A 21,423-nucleotide genomic window follows, 5' to 3' on the forward strand; every position below is an offset into this window, starting at 1 on the left:
CCAAGAATTTGCCCAAGTAAGACTGGGTGTGGAGATCTCAGAAGGGCTCTGTAGGCTACTTTGGTGGGAAAGAGAGAGGAATACTGTGATCACCCCAATGGCAGTGTCTCCTTATCAGGCTTAGAAATGTTACAGTGATACCCAGATCTTCCTCTGGGTCATTATGCAAGAAAACAGAGTGAGCATGCAGTCACAGACTGCCAATGCTTTCTCTCTCTTTTAGCCCACAAGCTCTGACATGAGTTCCCACCAACTTAAATAAAACTCTCCACCCACATCAAATTCACACCCTAGCTCAAAGCCTACCTGGTTAAACAAAGCCAATGCAAATATCTTGCCTCAGGCCATATCACTTAACTCCATCTAGCTACTAAGTTGGAAGATGTTGAATTTTGGCCAATTTATCCAGTGCAATTGTGAAAAGAGAGGACTTTTTACCTTTGCAGATTTACTTCCACAGTACATTATGTGAAAAATATACATATATGTATCTGAAGAACAACATTTCAATCAAGCATTTGAAGACGGAGAGGTTAGCTCAGTTAATGGAGTTCTCTCTTTTAATGTTATTAAGCGTAAGCTTTTAATTACTTTCTTCTACCCATTCCTTCCTCCACACAACCACAATTGGGTAATGGTCCCTCCCCTCTCTCTCACCATACTCTGTAGCTTACATTTTATGCACTTTCTTTCCTCCGCTAGACTATAAATTCCCTTAATTATCCATGTCCACAACACTACTTTTTTTGAAACATCTCCTCATCTTACTTCTCATTTAAAATTACTTTTTAACTGCATTCACCTCACTGAAGTTATGAGTCTTAATTACATACAGAGCTGACTTTATCTACTACTGCCGACTATTTCTGTTCAGAGTACACTGGTCTCCATTTCGCTGGAATCCATATATTCCTATGCGACTTGTATACTATACACATTTTCTATTTTGTACATGGAAGGATTTATATTTTATGAGATTCTGCAGCTCATGGTGCAATATATGGAATTTATTTCCATCCATAAACTTCCAAACTATACATCAAGCTGACTAGCAAAATTTGCAACATTAAAATTGTTAACAAATACAATGAAAAAAATATGGTTTCTCATGACACTGCCTGGGTTTGAGTAACAAGGTGATGTGATAGACTTGGAAACGGCTGAAATTCAAGTACAAAACACAAAAGTCAATGAAGGTTCCTGGTGCATCCACCTTGATCATTTTTCACCACACCTAAAACAATCAAAACATTTGATAAAAGCAAAAAAAACACAATGTACCAGTGAACCTGGTGAAAGGACACATTACCAAAACGTGCAACAATCAGTAAGGACTGAAACCTCTTCAATTGAAACAGCACAGAAGGCTGCTACCCTCAAAGTCAAAAGTTGTCTTCCACAAAACTGAATAATGCGTTGTGTCCCTGCCTGGGCTAGAAGCTGCTAAATGAGAACTCTAACCCTGTTCCAGTTTACTGGTATAATCTAGTAAAATTGGAGCTGGGGGATCAAAGCCAATATCAGGATTTCAAAAGGAACCCTGACCTGCTGACAGATATGGATCACTTCATCAAATACACCTTCAGTGACAACAATGCATTCAAAACTGATGGATAAGACAGGCAACATTTTTTTGTCTTTACAAGGAAGGAGCTGCCGTCAATATTCCCCATGCAGTGGGCTTTGGCCATTGCCTCCCCAACTAATATAACTCCAAGACAGCCAAACCTAGGAGAAGTAATACCATCTTGTGCAAGTTGCTCAATTTATACATCGCTAGGTGTGTGTGTGTGTGTGTGTGTGTGTTTTTATATATATATATATATATATATATATATATATATATATATATATATACACACACACTATGTATACTGTTAACGATATATACATTGTTAAGGAGCTTGTCAAACAACCTTTTGCTGCTGACTTGCACAGTCCCTTTGGAAAGGATTTGGCTTTACATAAAACTTGCTGGCAACCGTTCAAATGATGTTCTTAAAAGGAAGTAACCCAGAATAAACAACAATATACCAGTCTTTGTTAACAAATGGGCCCAAACAGTTTAAGTGAAAATTAATGCATTATGATTGGGAGTGTCGGACAATTACAGTTCACAATCCTGCGGTCTGCAGTAAACAGACAAAATCAGAAGTGCAAGTCCACCTTTCATTTTGTAATCTCTTTGCCACTACATAAATCAAGAAACACAACACAGAAAAGAGAGCACATAAGAAAACACACCACCAGATAATGTAATGAAAAAAAATAACAATGAATAATCAAATCCTCTTGTAAACGACCACTATAAATCAAAGCCATCCAATATGACTCCAGTCAATATGCTGCGTTTACGCTCTGTGGATTCCAAAAGTTTTTGCTTGCAGTTGTTGTAACATTAGCATATAACTTAGCAATGACCTATCAGTTCAGTGACGGCTCTTTCAATGCTGAAGACCTCAACGTAATAATCCGTGTACAGAAGCTTGCATTTCTGTTAGAATGGGCGAAAGGAATTATGCTAAACAGGTCACTGATTATCACAAATTTTAATGAGTGTTAAAAACGAAAGAGCAAACACAACACAGAAGTCTTATGAAGGAAACATTACTGCTTCCATACTCTGACTAGAACTAGTCAATCTATACATTTTTGAAAGGCACATTTAATATCTGACTACTTAGACATTAACCGTTTTTTTTTCTTTAGCACAAATATTGTTGGTTACTTAGTTTCCTGTTACAATCCAAATATTTGGAAGCATTTATACAAAAGAAAGCTACTGCGGTATAAATTCCTTGCCTTTCATCTTTGTTGATCTGGTCTCCAAATCCAACACTATCCACTATCGTCAACTTCAGGCTGACATTGCTTTCCTGTAAGTCATATGTCCGTGGTCGTAAGCGAACTCCATTTTCATAATGACTGGTTTCTTCATTTTCAAATGTTGTGTTAAAAAGAGTGTTCATCAATGTTGACTTACCAATACCAGTTTCTCCTATGGAACAAAATAATCAATAATAACAATTTATCATGCAATTCAACAACTAAAAGCAAAATAAAGTAGCTATTTTTGATACCTAACTGCCTTTAGTCAGTCATGCAATAAATTAAAAGTTCTTGACTTCAAACATGCAAAAATGTATATCAAATCCAATTATAATTTTGAGACAAAACCTGAAACACCCTTTTAGTGTTTACTTCCAGACTGTTACCACAAAACAAATCACAATCTAACATAATGCTGAATAACAATATAATCCACGTGTTAACCAGGTAGGCCCACTAGACACAGTCTCTTTTCAGGTGTGACCCAGGAGCAATATCTGGTTAAGTGACTTGCTCAAGGTCATAGTAGGCAAACAGGCTTACCACCTGTCCCACTTTGTGAGGGACAGTCCCTCTTTGGGCAATTGTGTCCTGCAAAAAAATTGAAAAAATCCCAAATGTCTTCTGAGATTTTAGGACAAAAATACTTCCAATATTTTATGTAATAGTTGCATAAAACAGTTATTCTGTATTTGAGACACCTAAATGTTATAAGAAACAGAATAAGCAACTAAAATGCTACAAGAATAAGCTTTTATTTAGGCAAAAAAGTGAAGTTCTGTCCTTTGTACTGGCCGTGGGTATGTTTTGCCCTGCAAAATCTGATGTTTGTACCAAAAATGTCCCACTTTGGGGATTTGAAAAGGTGGCAACCCTATAGGCAAATGATGGCCGAGGGAATCAAACTCTGTACACCACAGGAACTATATATCCACAGCCTTAACCCTCTGTGCCAGCTGTGATGCCAATATAAGAGCATTGCCATATTTTTATAAACATTTTACATTTCCAAATAAATATCTGAAAATAAGTTATCCATAAAAAAGTAGTACAATGATTCGCTTCTGGAAAGTGAAGGTCAATAAACAAAGAATGCTTAATCTAAATCAAGAAGGAACCAAATCAGTCTCTCAGAATCATTACAAATCATGAAATAGCAGTATAAATACTTCAGATGAATCGCTACTGCATTACAGTACAGCATAATTACACAAAGCTTGACTCACCTATTCAAAAGTAGGATCTGTGAAGAAATAGCATTTCTGATAACCTACCAGATTAAGAACAGTGGTATTTCTTTTAAGTAGTTCTGCACTTCATATATTTTCCACACAACCCTGAGCTGCAAAGAATGACGGATTCACATGTTGTGAACAAATGAATGTATGAAACACAATAAACTACAGATGGTAAACAAATCTCCAGTTTAAAAGTGGCATGGCTGAAAACATGACACTACCAGTGATGAATTCATACTTGCTGGTCTGCCCATTCACCCAGCCAAGACCCTCTCTAAATATGCATTAAGAAGCTGGTTTCTCCTACATGACTGCTTAATCCATGGAGAGAGTTTTACCACCTTACCGTCTTATTAGAATTCTGTGTCAACCTGTGACATGTGAGATTACGGTTTGTACTACAGCATAATGGTTATGCAATCAGAAAATATTTCCTTAACAATCCTGTTCAGCAAAGCAAAATAAATAATATAACGTAAAGTCAGTTTAGTATCTTCCTGTTAACATAAAAATAAAATCATAGCGTGAAGTGAATATGTTCCCTTTGTTAGTATTGTTCACAGAGCAGAGTACTGCCACTGTGTCACCTGTAGAGGCTGAAGCAGGTAACAGACAGACGTTGGCATGCATGCGGTGGCCAGAAGTAACGACAAGACATTTTTATTTATTTTTACTTTATTTATTTAACATTTGTTTACCAGGAGTCTGACTGGAGGTCCAGGGAGAAAAGCTCCAATTGTAATTAGTATTACATATTATAGTAAGCAGATATTAGTTTATACAATTAATGGTAAGAAAGAAAGCACATTTTATACAAATAATAGTTAAAGCAAGCAGGTTGTTAAAGGTAAAAAGAATACATGGCAAGATACATAGGAAAAATAGTTTGGTGGCTAAGATGAAGTATACTTGGAGAGATTCACAATGACATACACAATGCATATGCTTAATACTGGAACATACTATTGCGTAGAGATGGGTAAGATTTGACTCATGCTCGATTCTGCACAGTTCAGAGTGATGGTGAGAATAAGGGTTATTTTGATAAGACTGAGTGTAGGTAAAATAGTTGACAAAAACTGAATAGAATTTGGTTAGTGAGGCTAAATAGCAGTGTTTGGTTAGTAGTGCTAAGAGTAGGGTATGCCAGGCTAGTTACAAGCACAAAGCCTAGTATCTATTAAATACGATTTTAGTAGTGTTTTAAATTGTGTCATAGAGTTGCTAGTGGTTATAGTAGATGGGAGGTTGTTTCAAGCTTTGGATGTATAATAGGAGAAGAGTGATTTTCCAGGTGAATTATTGGGTTTTGTGACATCTAGGAGGAGTTTTCTACTTGAGCGAAGGGCTCTAGGAGGTGTATGGTCTTACCAGATTTTGATGGTATCATCAGGTTTCGGTAGTAGTTTGAAGGCAAATGTTAGTTGGCTGAAATGAAGTAGCTGTGGAAGTTCTAACCAGTTGATTAAGTGATATACAGTGGTGGAATTTGTATGGGGCATCTGTGGCAAACCTGGCTATCTTATTGTAAAACGAATTCAATTTGGAGAGGTCAGTTTTGCAGAGGTTTGTTAGTATAGGGGAGGCATATAGGAGGGTTGAGAGGAGACATGTACGGGCAATAGTAGCTTTTGTGGTAGCTGTTAAAAATGCCTTACTCCTATTTTTATGGACCTTTTTTATGACCTGAGTGATGTGGATATCAAATTTTAGACTGTTGATTTCGACTCCCAACAGTTTGGTATGAGTGGTTGAAAGGATGGAAATTTGGTTTTTGGAAAGGATCATGAAGGACTGGCGGGAGAGGGAGTTCTAGTTGGGTAGAAGAGAAGGAGTTTTGTTTTGTTGGGATTTAGTACAAGTTGGGAATCAATGAGCCAGTTTTCCACAGACCGAAAGAAATCTTGGGTTATGGTTTGTAGCTCTTGCAGGGAGGAGGCTGAATATATCAGAGTTGAGTCATGTGCGCACTGTATTACTGATGCATGATGTGTGGTGGTGTGGAGGTGGTTGGTGAAAAGAAAGAAGAGTAGGGGGCCAAGGATGGAGCCTTGTGGAGCCCCTACTGAGACTGGAAGAATGGTGGAGAGCTGTTGTTGCCACTGGATGGCTTGCTGCCGTCCTGAAATGTAACTTTGGAACCAGAAAAGAGATGAGCTACTGAGGTTAAATTTGGAGAGAACCTCAATATTGTGGTCTACCCTATCTTTGGCTTTAGATAAGTCTAAAAATATGGCTGATACAGAATTCCCATTATTTCTGTGACTGTTAACAGTGTTAGTAAAGGCTATGAGGGATGTTGTGGTGTGATGGGGTCGAATGCCGTGCTGAGTGATTGATAGGAGCTTGTGTGTATGTAGCTAATCCATGAATTGGAAATGTTAGACAGGGGAGACAGAAGAGCTATGGGATGATGGTAGTTAAACTCAGTGGAATTTCCCCCTTGTGTAGTGGAATGATGTGGGAGATCTCCAGATGGAAGGGACTGTGTTTTCTGATATCGACCTGTTTATGAGTATGGATACTGGGTGTGCTATTGCATTTGCATGCATTTGATTCAGAGTCTGATAACAATGCCACTGTCTGACTCCATTTTGGGTGGGTATTCTCCCACACAACAGACTGAGGGCATGAAATGAATAAGAACTGAGCTTGCACAGTCTGAGTGCTCACCATAGCCACTTGGAGAAGGTTTGTTGTAGCTCCAAGCACCAGTGATGCTCTTCCTGTGGATGCTGCACTGTAGTGGATAAGCACAATGCATTTGAAGAAGGAATACCTCCAATTTTGCAGACATGCAGGGGTACCTAGCAGTACAATCCCGCATCACAGCTGCCACTCCATGCCTGCACTGCTAATTTCCTGCACCATCTAATCACACACTAATTTGGTAGGTGTAGGTAAAGAATACAGTGAAAACACACATTTAGTTTCAAGATGAATGCTAAATAAAAAGGCCACAGAAATGATTGGCTACTTTCACTAATTCCACTAATGTATACAATTATAAATTTTTATAAATGCTTTTGAGGCTATCTATGAAAAGTCTTGCTTATATACACTGAACATAGAAAAATGAAGAGAGGATTTGCATTTGTTTCACATTTTCCAACTTGCCCCATACAAGGAAGAAATCCTTAAGCCTCTTAATTCTAAAATGGCCATTTAAGCTTTACTGCTCATACTAACAAATATTCATAGACCTGCAATATGCCTTAGCATGACCATGAGGCAATGTTGAAAAATATACATATACAACAGTGAGCTGCCAGTTTATGAAGTGCAGACATTGCCACATACAGATACAGCTCCCCTAAATCCTCAAACACAGGAAAGGCCAATCTGACATCCACCCCATATAATTCTGTCAAAGTCTAAACTACAGAAACTCTGATCATACGAACTTCATCCCAACCTCACTACCACATGTACAGAAAATTTAACTGTAAAAATAAAGAACAAAATTTGAGCTGACCCTCTTGTATCTACATTTTCTTTTGGATCACACAACACTTCAAAGGTTCAGATTACCTTTTCAAAATTTGTCTTTACTGCTCGCACAGCTTCATAATGAGTACCCCATCTTGTCTGGGAAAGTTTTTTCACCATTATACCTGCATTCTGCAATACTGTTCATCGGCGAGTTAAAACTGAAAAGAATGAATACATTTTTTCCAAAGTTTCAAAAAAATGTCATACATGATAAAACACTTCCAAAAGAATGAACTCCACAGATGTTCAAAGAATGACTTGCCCAAGGTACATATAAGGACTTTGGATTAATTTTTTTTTATTTTTACCTGAACACCACCATGGGTACTGACCACAGTTGCAATATCGTCATAACCTTGCCCACGACAAGGATTTATATCCAGTCCATCACTATCCAGTTTTTTCTAGGTATCTTCTGTAAGTTCAACAGCAGTCCTCCCAGAAATAGGCAAGAAGCCCAAGAATGACTCCTTTATTTTGATTTTAACATATTCAATATTGCTGTATCTGATAACTTCACACATTTGATCAGCATGTGAGATATTAGGAGTGATAAAAACATTTTGCTCTTCTAATATCTACCACTATACGTTTTCTTTGACATGATTTCCAGAAGATGAATGAATTCATTCTGAATTTTGGAAGATAAGTATGAAATCAATCTCCTTTCAGGAGGAAGAGTGAATTAATTTTTGCAAAACAATTTCACTCAGAATTGGGTCATATTTTGAGAGCAATTTCACCAACTCCAAAAAGTTTCCTTTGTTTGCTGATAACATAGCCTGTGTGTGACCACAGAAAGGAAGGTGTTGTTTGGCCAAAAACATAACTGCATCCAAAAGATGATGTAAAATGCCTCTGCATTTTTCCTCTCCTTATCCATTTCCACCGGATGGATTTTATCAATAGATTTTTGGAGTTTCAGTGCCATTGCCAAGGTCTTCCATTTTTCTAAGCAGGAGAGATAAGGTTCACATTTCTCATGATCAGAGACTTTAGGATACAATTTCCACCAGGTTTTAAAGCTGGATATTAAAGCTTTTATCTCATCATCTGCAGACAATCTACAGCAAAAACAAAGCAAAAAACTGTTTTGATTCTGAATAAACCATCCATGTTCTCCACACTTTCTCCATTTGGTAAAGATTTATAAAAACAACAAGGTGTCAAATTTCAGCTGCCTCCTTTGGTCTTTTCTCCTTCCTGTTGGACAGCAAGAAAAGGTCCATCTTTATACTGAAGAGGTTCACGACAGTCAATCTGGTTAAGCAGGGACAAGTCATCTGGCTAATGGCCAAGAAACAACATCATAATAGATCAAAATACTCCTAGCGTTTTCATCAAAATCGTGGTTTTGCTCTTTACTGGTGTCTCCTCCTTCATTATTTCATCCTGTTAATGTTAACACTTGCAAACATTTTCTTGGTCTTCCTCATTGCTAATGCTTATAAAAGAAAATTCATTTTTACCTTCAACCATGAGTCATTTGAACCTTGTACAGTTTCCAGTGTAGGTGCTGATCACCTCGCAATTCTTTAGGACTTTCATTAATGATTTGCATTGTTGAAGGCAATGCATATTTTAAAATAGATCCCGACATTCATTCAATTGCCTCCTCTTTTGCCTCTTTTTTTTGTTTGTTGGTTTCCACTGAGTCAGTCATTTCATGTTAGCACAGGTACCTCATGTCAAATTTCATTATGAAATACTGAATTATGAACCAGTTAAAACAAAAATGAGAAAACTGACATTAGATATAAACAGAATATTCCTGTTTTAAGCTTTAGCTATGGTTGACTAGTAAAAAATCTATATAGCTACGCACACAAACATGAATGAAAATACCAAGTTCAATCAGTCACTGTATAGCAACCTTAATTTTTAAAATCCAAAACTATCACTACCTGGTCTCCACTTTCCATATAAGGAAAATATGGAAGACAAATGTAATTTTATACTGTGCAACTATTTGATTTTATATATATATATATAAAATTAATCAAATAACTATCAACCATACTAGATAAACCCCATCTATCAGTATATGACTTTTGTTCATACAGATGTTAGCCCCATTTAGCTGCAAAGCAGTTTTGTAGATGATGCCATTCCATTTTTGAGATATCTGCATAATTATGAATGGCATACATATTTGCACATTTAATAAATGCATAAATGTATATGTCTGCAAAGCACTGCTACTCAGTTACCAACTATCAGAACAAAGTTTTTTCAGTTTTAGTGTATAGTTTCATTTCATATCATGGAGTTCCATATAAAGACCCTATGGTTCAAATTATTAATATAATTATGAACATTTGCCATACATTGATAATATTTCCAGGTGGAAAAAAAAACACTTTTTTAAATGGTGTCAAGTATCCCATTGGTCTGTGAAGTCATTCATGACCTCTCCAGAGAGTGGGCATGTGAAATGCTGAATCACAACCTGTCCAAGTAGTCATTGCCAAAGATATGTATAGAAATAGGATAGCTATGCTCACCTGCATATTTTATTACTGAATAAGTGGAACAATCAGTAGACTGACAGGAGGCAGACAGAAAGTATCAGTGATATGTTTTGCAGCATCTGTTTTCATACCACACAAAAAAAGAAGTTGAAAACACTAAAGTAAAAATAATGCTTCAATGGATAAAATATTAGCTGAACACCAGGTCACTTTAAATGTCTTTCCACAAATCCTTATACCATTACCTTTATATTTATTTGCTTACAAAATGAATGTTTACTAGTGTGTATAAAATGGACAAGTGCTGGATTTGCTCTTAATGGCTACAAAAATAACATCTTAAAAGCCATATTATCCTCCTTAACAATTTACATTTATTGCTCTCTGTTTTCACATAATCTGGTCATCAGTAAACCATGTCAGTTTTGGACCACAGCTGAACTAGGTCCATTGGGATCAGATAAAAATAAATACATTTTGCAATTGCCTGTGTCTTATGTAACAAACTGCATTAAAACTAATTTATTATAAGGAGGATATCTAACAGTGACTGAAGTCTTGGAGAAAAAAGATCCAGAAACTTTAATGTACCCAGAATCAGTACATACCAAACACATATCTGAAGCATTGTAATATAATATACATACGGTCAAGTTTAATAAGCACAAAGCAGTCAACAGGAATCAGAACATACAGTCATTATTCAGTTCCATCTCTTAAGATTAGTCATATTAGTTTAATCTTAGTCCCTTTTAAAAATAACAAGTAGCTAGATGGACAGAGACAGGTACACCCCCCCGCCCCCCAAGGCTGAAATCTCTGTTGCATCATATCTTTGTCTCTTCCTATATCCTCTTTCCTCTCCTTATTCTCTCTAAATCTGTCAGCTACTGCTAGCTTAATCTCGGCTAAGTCATGTTTCTCTCACAAGGCTGCCTTATATATTTGTCACCATATGCTTTATGATACCATTCTTATTTTAATCATTTCACACTTATAAGGTACAAACCTTTCCCAATGTTTTTCACATCTTTATCACCACCTCCAGCAACAGTAACGAGCAACATCCATGTCCTTATTATTTCACCCTTTATTCATTCCTTTTCCGACCTCAATGCCTCCAACTTCAATAAACACACACTCTAACAGCAAATAAGACCACCGAGCCAATGTCTGCCCGTCTTCCTGTCAAATGAATAGACAGCAAAGGTTATCTAAACACTCCAAAGGACTAGAGAGGTACATACCATATTCTCTTATACCCTTGTAATCATTCCAAAGGACTAGAGAGGTACATACCATATACTCTTATACCCTTAGTAACCATTCCAAAGGACTAGGGAGGTACATACCATACTCTCTTATACCCTTAGTAACCATTCCAAAGGACTAGAGAGGTACGTACCATATACTCTTATACCCTTAGTAACCATTCCAAAGGACTAGAGAGGTACATACCATATACTCTTATATCCTTAGTAACCATTCCATAGGACTAGAGAGGTACATACCATATACTCTTATACCCTTAGTAACCATTCCAAAGGACTAGAGAGGTACATACCATATACCCTTATACCTTAGTAACCATTCCAAATGACTAGAGAAGTACATAACATATACTCTTATACCCTTAGTAACCATTCCAAAGGACTAGAGGTACATACCATATACTCGTATACCCTTAGTAACCATTCCAAAGGACTAGAGTGGTACATACCATATACTCTTATACCCTTAACCATTCCAAAGGACTAGAGAGGTACATACCATATACCCTTATACCTTAGTAACCATTCCAAAGGACTAAAGAAGTACATAACATATACTCTTATACCCTTAGTAACCATTCCAAAGGACTAGAGAGGTATATACCATATACTCGTATACCCTTAGTAACCATTCCAAAGGACTAGAGAGGTACATACCATATACTCGTATACCCTTAGTAACCATTCCAAAGGACTAGAGAGGTACATACCATATACTCTTATACCCTTAACCATTCCAAAGGACTAGAGAGGTACATACCATATACTCTTATACCCTTAGTAACCATTCCAAAGGACTAGAGAGGTACATATCATATAATCTTATACCCTTAGTTTCTCATTAGGGTTTGGATGTGCTTAATTTGTGCTAGCATCACCCATGTTCAACACTGATTCTTAAAAGCTTCTTGACTGCTCATTCACAACACTCCATCATCAGTGGATGTGAAATAAGCATCCTTAGAAGGAATGCCGAGATGATTTTGAACAGTGAGAATAGCTGTTTGAGCCAGGGTATTACCAGGTTTCATAAAGCATGACAGCTAAAGAAAATGAGTAACCTTTGTAAATTTCTCTGTCTCTCAAACTATGATTATACTGCACTTCTGATCATTTATTAATTTAATTACTGTAAATTTCTGATACATAATGACTTTTTTTCATTTAATGTGCTGTACAACTATTTCATTTAGTGCATGGTACATTTTTTTCTCAATTTTTTTTTATTTTTCATATACATTTGAATGAATTCCATAGTATTTATACATAACAGCTTAAATAACTATGTACACTATTTACATTAGCCTGACACTATAACAGATCTTAATGTATACAGTTACTTTATAAGTATGTCTAATCCATTATCAGAGTGTCTGATCAATTACTGTATAGTGTCAATCAATGATAAGACTTTTCCCCAAGGTTTGTTGATAAATGGCTTTGGATAAATTCTTAAGTTCTTTCATTTTAATTTCCAATAATGCTGTGGTCTTCAGTAGGCTGTAGAAGTCTTCCAAAGTTGGTATTGCGTTTGCATTCCATCTTCTTGTTATACACTTCCTTGAAATTGCAAGTATAGTCCATACTAGATACATGTTTGACCTATTCAAATGAGGACCTTCGTTCACATTTAATAATACCAGAGGTTTAGTTAAATAAAATGATTCAATAAATAAAGCTTGTAGAAAGCTATTGAAGCTATAAAACCACCTCAAATTTATAACTCAAGAGATTCTTACCACCAAATTGCAACTTAATAAAAACAAATGTATTAATATCATCTGTATGTACATTCCCACAGGAAATAATATATCTACACTCGAAGATACCCTTCACTGGCCATCATGTAACTACCCCCAAGAAACCTTACTACTCGGAGATTTTAACATAGATTGGAACACCTGCTCCTCAGAATCCCCAACCACCCATGTTAACCTGCATGCATTTACTCAAATCATAACCACCCCTACCAGGACATGAAAACCTAACCATAAAGAAAGCATACTTTATTGGATACTTATCTATAGTCACCCCCACCTGTACACCTCTGGGACCCTCCCTGATGACTTAAGTGATCACCTTCTTAACTATATAATTAAGCATAAAGCCACCAACCCAAACTCAGAATGATAAGAAACAAAAATAACTTTAACCTTGCCAATTTCCAACAGAAACTAAACTCATGTAAATTTTCAGTTTTACACAGTTTAGATATTTTTAAGAATGGCCTGGACATTTATTATTTATCATTATTTATTTATTATGTTTTTGGCATATTGGCAAGCTAGAAGGTCTTTAATGCCCATGCTTGTAACACTTGTACGTATATGTATAAAATTCTAAAACCCCTCCCCTTAGAGGAAGCAGTTGTATACTTCAACAACAAATTCCTTGAGATCCTTGACTCTCGTGCACCTGTTCGCTTTATAAGAATAAAGGCAAAAACTGCGCCATGGCTTTCAAAAGAGTCCAAACTAAAAATCACCCTTACAAACAAAGCATGGGCATTATGGTGTACTACAAAAGACCCCCAATATCACATTAAATATAGGCAATCAAGGAATGAGAATAAAAAGTCCATTTTACAAGACAAAAAAAAATTATACTATAATCTACAGCAAATAAATCAAAACAACCCTCAGAAGTTTGGGGTAGGTTTAAATAAACTGTTACATCCTGAACAAACTTCCACCCTGACCCCTGCAGCCACCATTGATAAACTACCTGAGGAAGTCTCAGACAGTTTTAATGGATTCTTTAAGGAGACAATCCAAGCCCTAGCTAGCCAACTACCTCCAAGCTCCCCTGGCCCTGAGGACACCACCCCTAGTAACCAACTCTCATTCAGATTCCAACCAGTTGCCATTTCACTTACCTGTACCTTGATCAAAAAATTATCTCTCTGCTGATCTACTCCCTGATGAGTATCTACAAAAAGCAGCTGCCATTGCTTACCCCATCTCTATACTAATCAATCGAACCATAGTAGAAGCCAAAATCCCCACCATCTGGAAAATATCCTATGTAATCCCACTTCACAAAGGAGGTAGCTCTACTGAACTATTTAATTATAGGCCAATAGCTATATTATCTCCACTTGCAAAGATTATGGAAAAATGTATTCATAGACAACTGCTGCACCATCTAATTTAGAATAACCTTATGGCAGACTCCCAGCACAGCTTCCGACCTCACCACAGCACTACCTCAGCCCTCCTAGCCTTCTCCAACACCATTAACCATAATCGCAACAATAACATATCCCTCAGCCTTCTTCTTGGATCTCTCCAAGGCATTTGATATGGTTGATCACCAACTTCTAATCCACACCCTGAAAACATTCTGTCTAGATAATAAAGCCTTTCAATGGTTCCAATCTTATATTAGTGGCAGACAACAGGCTACAGGCTGTCCTTTGGCAAAACAAACAAACTTCCTCCCCAACTCCCTTGGTGTACCCCAGGGTTCTACACTAAGGCCCTTTCTGTTCTCCATTTTCATCAATAACCTTTATACTGTTATCCCAAAAATCAGCTGTATCCAATACAGTGACGACTCCAGCTTGATCTGCTCAGCAACATCTCAGACAGAACTATGGTCAGCTACCCAGAACACCTTCAACATAATAGAAAACTGGCTTTCTGGACGTCGTCTGATCTTAAATCCTAAAAAAACAAAACTGTTACTTTTCACCAACTCATAGGTCTACTGCATTCACCTTTACCATAAAATCCAATAATGGCACTATAATCTCCCTAGACACCTCTACAAAACTACTAGGTGTTATCATAGATAACGATCTTAAATTCGACCTGCATGTTAATCAAGCTATCAAAACCATCAATAAAAAACTAGGGTCACTTTACAGGATAAAAGCCTTTTTAACCCCACGTGCTAGAATTGCCATAGCTCGCTCTCACCTACTTTCAACACTTCTTTACGCATCCCCTTTACTCTATAATTTAAACAAGTCTGTCCTCAACAAACTCTCTGCTACACCCACATTGCCAGATTTGTCACCGGTCTGCCTTATAGAACCCACCACTGTAGCAATCTAAACCAGCGTGTGTGGCTAGAACTGCCCAGCTTGATCCAGTATAACCAATTGATTATGGCATATAAAATCCTTTACAATCCAGATAATACTCCTGAACTAAAAAAACATTATCACTCCCTAAACAATCCCAGACCTCTTCGATCTTCTAACAGACTGCTAGTTCAGACTATTAAAACTAATAACTCAGCAGGTGACTCTCTGCCAACTCTGCAGGTAGATCCTGGAACTCACTCCCAGCTGATATTACTTTACTTACCACCCTGAGGCAATTTAAGATAAGACTCAAACAATATTTAGCACGAAACTGGCTATGTCAATGTATCAAACCAGACTAACTCTCCTCTACTATGAGCTAATAACTATAATTTAGCTTAGTTGTGTTACATAATCTGGATTTACACCCGGGATTATCTTTAACCTTGGAATTTGCATAACTTGTTATGTGTGTAACCACTGTATACAATGTATCTGTAATCTTAACTGCTTATCTTGGAGCTTTTCTCCCTGGGTCTCCACTGAAAATGAACATGAATCCAGTCGGACTATCCCAGTCAACAAATGTAAAATAAATAAAATAAATAATAAATATTAATACCATTCCAAAATGGCTTAATTTTAACACAAAGAAAACATGGTTCCAATCTGCACTGTGTACTTGCTCACATCTCCCAACAAATTCCTATTATGGAAGAACTAATTTTACTAATTCTGTCTGGGGTTAAGAATGCTCTGTGCAAGCATTTCCAATTAAAAACTTTCCCGTATTGTAGAAAGGATGTATATTGGTTTTAATATCTTCAGTTATCTGTATTGAGTGCCCTTTTGTTACATATTTCCAAAATTAGGTTTTGGGTGTTGTTTTATAGTTTATCAATATTTTGTAAACTTTTAAAATACTGTTTCCCATGTCAAAGGTGTTATACATGATTTCATATATGTATTTAGTAAATGTAGGTATTTATTTAAATGAAGAATTGTTAATTATTCTACTTACATCTTGTGGATATGACAGACTACTCTGTAAAGTTAGCCAGTCCTGTTGTGGAATTTTGTATGTTGTTTTTATTACTTGCATATCTAAAACGTTTAGTTCTTTGATGCATTGGAGTCAACAAACAAATCATTTTGGTTCCCAGTTATTAATAATTTCTCTATATATTTTATGTGGAAAGTTCTCTGTGACTATAAATGGTGTAAAAGATCAAACCAAATTTTAAATCTATATTGCATTAATAACTTTCCTAAATGAGTCAATGTAATAATCATACGAGTTTTAGTGGGTTTAGTTATGTTATATTGCATACTAAAGGGCCGACACCAGTTGAGGTTGCCAAAAAATATAAATTTAATTGAATTCAACTAGGGAGTATAAACTATCCCCCAAGTCAAACACAAAATGCCATATATTAAATAAGCAAACCGGTTTCGGCTGTAAAAGCCTTCATCAGTGCATGAAACAAACCATCAAAGACAAAAAAACACTTTGATGGGCATGACATCTGCAACAATAATCTGTCTAGGTTTGAACAATCAGCTTTGGAGGATTTCAAAAACAATAAAAATCTTGTCATATTGTCAGCTGAAAAAGGAGGAGCAGTAGTAGTTATGAATTGGGATAGTTACTATCAGGAAGCACAGAGACAGCTGGGGGATGCCAGGTGCTATATGCCTATGCCCCTTGATCCCACTAGCAAGTTTAAAGTTGAAACTGACCGATTTTTAGCTCAGGCTTAACAGGAAGGTATCATTACACAGACCGATGTGTACCATCTGAAGGTTAAGGATCCCAAATCACAATACATCTATTTTTTTTACTTAAAATACACAAGGATCCTCACTGTCCAACAGGAAGGCCAATTGTTTCAGGTAGGGGGAGCTTAACTGAGCCTGTCTGAATTTCTTACTCTTTATCTAAAACCTCTCCTGGTTTACATTAGATTACGTACCCAGGATACCACCAAACTTCTAGGTATCATCTCCAATACTCAGTTGGAACCAGGTTGGCTTCTCTGCACATTAGATGGGACTGCCGTATACAGCAATATTCTGCACAGGGCAGGGTTAATGGCCCTACAATACTGGTTAGATTTAAGTGCTTTGTATCCACCTGGTTTCAATACTTTGTTAGTCTGTATGACTGAAGACGTCCTTGCAAAAAATGTGTTCTTTTTTCATGGGCAATGGTATTGGCAGTCACAGGGTATGACAATGGGGGCATCCTTTGCCCCAATATATGCAGATTTATTTATGGCCTACCTGGAGACCGAACTGATCTATGATTCCAATCATAACATCTATTTGGATGAAATAGATATTTGGAGACTATACCTGGATGATTGTTGGCTCGTATGAAAGGCGGATGTGCCTCACCTTTTGGAATTTGTGGAATATCTTAACCAAAATAAATGGAGAATTGAATTTAAGGCAAATTTTGATCTCAAGCAAATTACATTTCTGGATGTGACCATTACCAGAAATTATGATAGCACTCGGTGTACACAAATTTGTAGGAAATATCCCCAGTACAATTCCTTACTTCATGCTAGTAGTTTACATTAGCCTCATGTGGTATGTAATATACCCACATCCCAATTTTTGAGGATTAAATGCATCTGTTCTGATAATGATACCTTCCTTCAATACAAGTTAGATTTGGCCAACCATTTTCATAATAGGGGCGATCATGTAGGCAATATTGCGATGGCAGGCAATTGGGCTTCTACACAGGTTAGGGAAAATATTTTGCAATATAAAAATAAGGACCGGACATCACAAGATCATGATGTTTTAAGAATGGTCACTAAATATGGATGTAATACCAAACCTTTTCTGAACATCATTCAGAAATATTGTACATTTTACTATCTGACCCCAAATCAGCTTCTAAGATAGGCCAGAGATGCTTTTTCTCCTTCATACTGGGAAGAAATTTGGGCTCAATTTTGAGCCACTATAAACACACTTCTCAAGTTCCAGCTGGACACATACAAAATACACTTATGGGTGACAAGTTGTGCGGTACCTATCCATGTGGTCATTGTACACACCGTGTTAAGGTTTTCAAAATTAAAGAATTCACCAGTCCTAACACCAATAAAGTTTTTGACATAAGATTTTTTTGCTAACTGTGGTTCGGACTGGGTGGTCAATTTGGCCTCCTGTCACTGTTCAACTTTTTATGTAGGCCAAACATCTAGACCATTACGAATTAGAATTTCTGAACACACCAGTGACATCAGGAACCATAAACTTTCAAGTGCACTTTACAAACATACACTCAAGCACCCATCTGCTTCATTTCACTTTACGGTTATTGACAAAGTTATAGGTGACAGATCCCATAAAAGTGGATGGCACACTATTTTAAATAAAGAAAGAAAATGGATAATCAAATTAGGTGGTCTTTTTAGCCCTGGTTTGAATGGACATCTTTAATCCCTTTCCAATAAGAATCCATTGCTCATTATGAAGTTACTGCATATCTCTAACATTTTTCCAATAGGAATTCATTATTCATTAATTATTTAATTGGCAAGTGCTATTTAAATCAATGTTCTGATGTGTTTTTTGTCTTTTATAGTTTAATTCATACACTGAAGAAGGCTTTTACAGCCAAAACCAGTTTGCTTATTTAATATATGGCATTTTTGTGCTGACTTGGGGGCAATTTAAAGTCCCTAGTTGAATTCAGTTAAATTTATATTTTTTGGCATCCTCCACTGATGCTGGCCCTTTATTTTCGTTTGACTTTGTGGTATTTTGGGCTTTGGCACCTGCCATACTTGCGAGGGGTTTGGTTGGAGTATATTGCATACTAATATATATGTGCCACTGCAAATTGTTTTTATCTATTTGAAATTTTTTTTGTAAATCAAATTCATTTATTGATATTACAGTTAGTAATTCTTTCCAATTTGAAGTGCAATTTGGACTTATCCAATCTGAGATTGTTTTAGATATTGATGCTTTTATATATATTTCTGATATGATATATTAAAGCTATTCTGTTTCTTTTGGGAAACCATAAAACATTTTTTATTAGGCATGAATTTATTTCTTTAAGTATATTCCTTTCTGGTAACAGTTGTATTGCCAAGGGCAGTAAAACCATTTTTATTAACTGTAGTCTATCTTCAAATGTTAATATTATTTTGTTCCCTTTTTCCACAGAGATTTTAATTGTATCGATGATATTATTGTAGTTTTTGAGACTAATTCATTATTATCCTTGCATAACTCAATTCCTATATGTTTTAAGGCAGATTATTGTTTCCTTATGATGTGATCCCCCTTAGTCTACAGTTCTTTTTTTATTTAAAAATAAAAATTTGGATTTTGATTTACTGAAATAGAGTCCTGAAGTCATGTGAAATTTGTCAATTAATATATCTAATTCTTCTAATGTCTCTTTTGTATTAGATAATGTTAGTAATATGTCATCAGCAAATAGCATTACTTTAGAATTGTATTGTTCATCAGTATCTATTCCTTTGATTTTTATATTATTACGAATGGAATCTACCAATATTTTAATAGCCAGAGCAAGTAGAATTGGTGACATGGGATATCCTTGTTTAGTGCCTTTTGCTATATGTATAGATTCAAAGGTAAAAGGACCTAACTTGACATATCTTAAATTATTTGTATAGATATTCTTTAGGAGATGAACAAAGGATGCAGGAAATTCAAACAGCATTACGATTTTGAATAAATAGTCCCAATTTAGGGAATCAAAGGCTTTCTCTACATCTAAGCCAATTATTAGTGTTCCTTTATTTTCTTTAATATAATCTAAAAGATAAATTATCCTTTTAATATTGCCGTGTGTGTCTATGATATATAAATCCAGTATGATCATCATTTGTTTTGGATAGTGGTATTTTCATTCTGTTAGTTAATATTGTCATGAATAACTTATAGTCAATATTTAATAATGATATAGGTCTATATGAGGTACAGAGGTTTGGGGATTTGTTTTCCTTTAGAATTGGTGTGATTAAGGAACATCTCCAAGAGGGTGGTATGAAAGCTTGTGACTGAATTTCTAATAGAGTTTTACAAAAGAGGAATAGTACCTCTGAAGGAAAAAGTTTATATCCATAATTATTCCATCTATACCTGGGAGCTTTATTAGTTTTACCCACTTTTATTGTATTTGTAATTTCTTTGTAGGATATGGGTGCTTGCAGATCTACTTTTAATTTTTCTGGTATTTTTTTTTATATTTTTCATCTAGATTTAATTGATCAATATGTACATTTTCTTTTTGGAAATGTTCCAAATAGTGATTTCTATAGGCATCAAAAATGTCACCTATATCAGAGACATTTTTGGCCTTTCTTTTCATGGAAGATACTTTTAATGTTATTAGCTTTTGATTGCACTTTGATTCTTGTGGATAAATTACGTATATATTTGGGAGAAGTGGCAGAGGTATTCATTTTTAGTTTTTCTAAAGCTAAACTAGTTTTATGTGTTAGAATTTTGTTGTATTTATTGCTTAATACTTCAACTTTCTTTTTCATCTCCAAATGATTTTCATTTTTTTCAGTTTTTACTGACAAAAGTTTGGATTGTAAATCTAATAATTCAGAATCCCATTTGCTGATTATTTTTTATACCAAGTTAGGGTTTTACCATATACGTAAGCTTTTTATGAGTCCCGTATCATTATTTTATCTCTGTGATGTAATTAATAGAAGAACTGTAATTCAGATAATAACCAGGGTTTGAACTCTTTAATTTTAGTTACATATGCTGGAATTCTGGAGTTGAAAATTAATGGCTTGTTCCCATTTTGAAGTTGTAGTATCAATGAATTGTGGTCTGAAAAGGGTCGGAGTGATTGAAAAATTAATGATTTTAGAGTGTAAGTCATGGGCAGCAAATATTTTATCTATTTCTAGTTTGGGTACCAAATCTGTGATCTTGATGGGAAAACAACAAAGATTTTCCTTCTTTAAATTTAAAAGTATCTACAAGCTGAAATGATTCTACCCAATTGTTTAAAGCTTTTGATACAGAAGATGTACACAGCGGTCTTTTACTTGTAGTTTCAGAAATAT

The 21,423-nt window shown here is 35.8% G+C and overlaps 1 protein-coding gene across 2 annotated transcripts in view; it reads right to left on the minus strand.

Annotated features, from left to right (window-relative positions):
* Window positions 1-21,423, minus strand: part of SEPTIN8 (septin 8) — a 1,286,408-nt gene that overhangs the window by 956,308 nt on the left and 308,677 nt on the right. For both annotated transcript variants that reach the window (XM_044069252.1, XM_044069253.1), the window contains exon 3: window positions 2,803-2,998. In XM_044069252.1, the coding sequence (XP_043925187.1) occupies window positions 2,803-2,998 (196 nt within the window). The remainder of the gene's footprint in view (window positions 1-2,802; window positions 2,999-21,423) is intronic.

Source organism: Protopterus annectens, chromosome 4.part0 (assembly GCF_019279795.1).
Source record: "Protopterus annectens isolate FY-2018-M chromosome 4.part0, PAN1.0, whole genome shotgun sequence".
Taxonomy (NCBI): Eukaryota; Metazoa; Chordata; order Ceratodontiformes; family Protopteridae; genus Protopterus; species Protopterus annectens.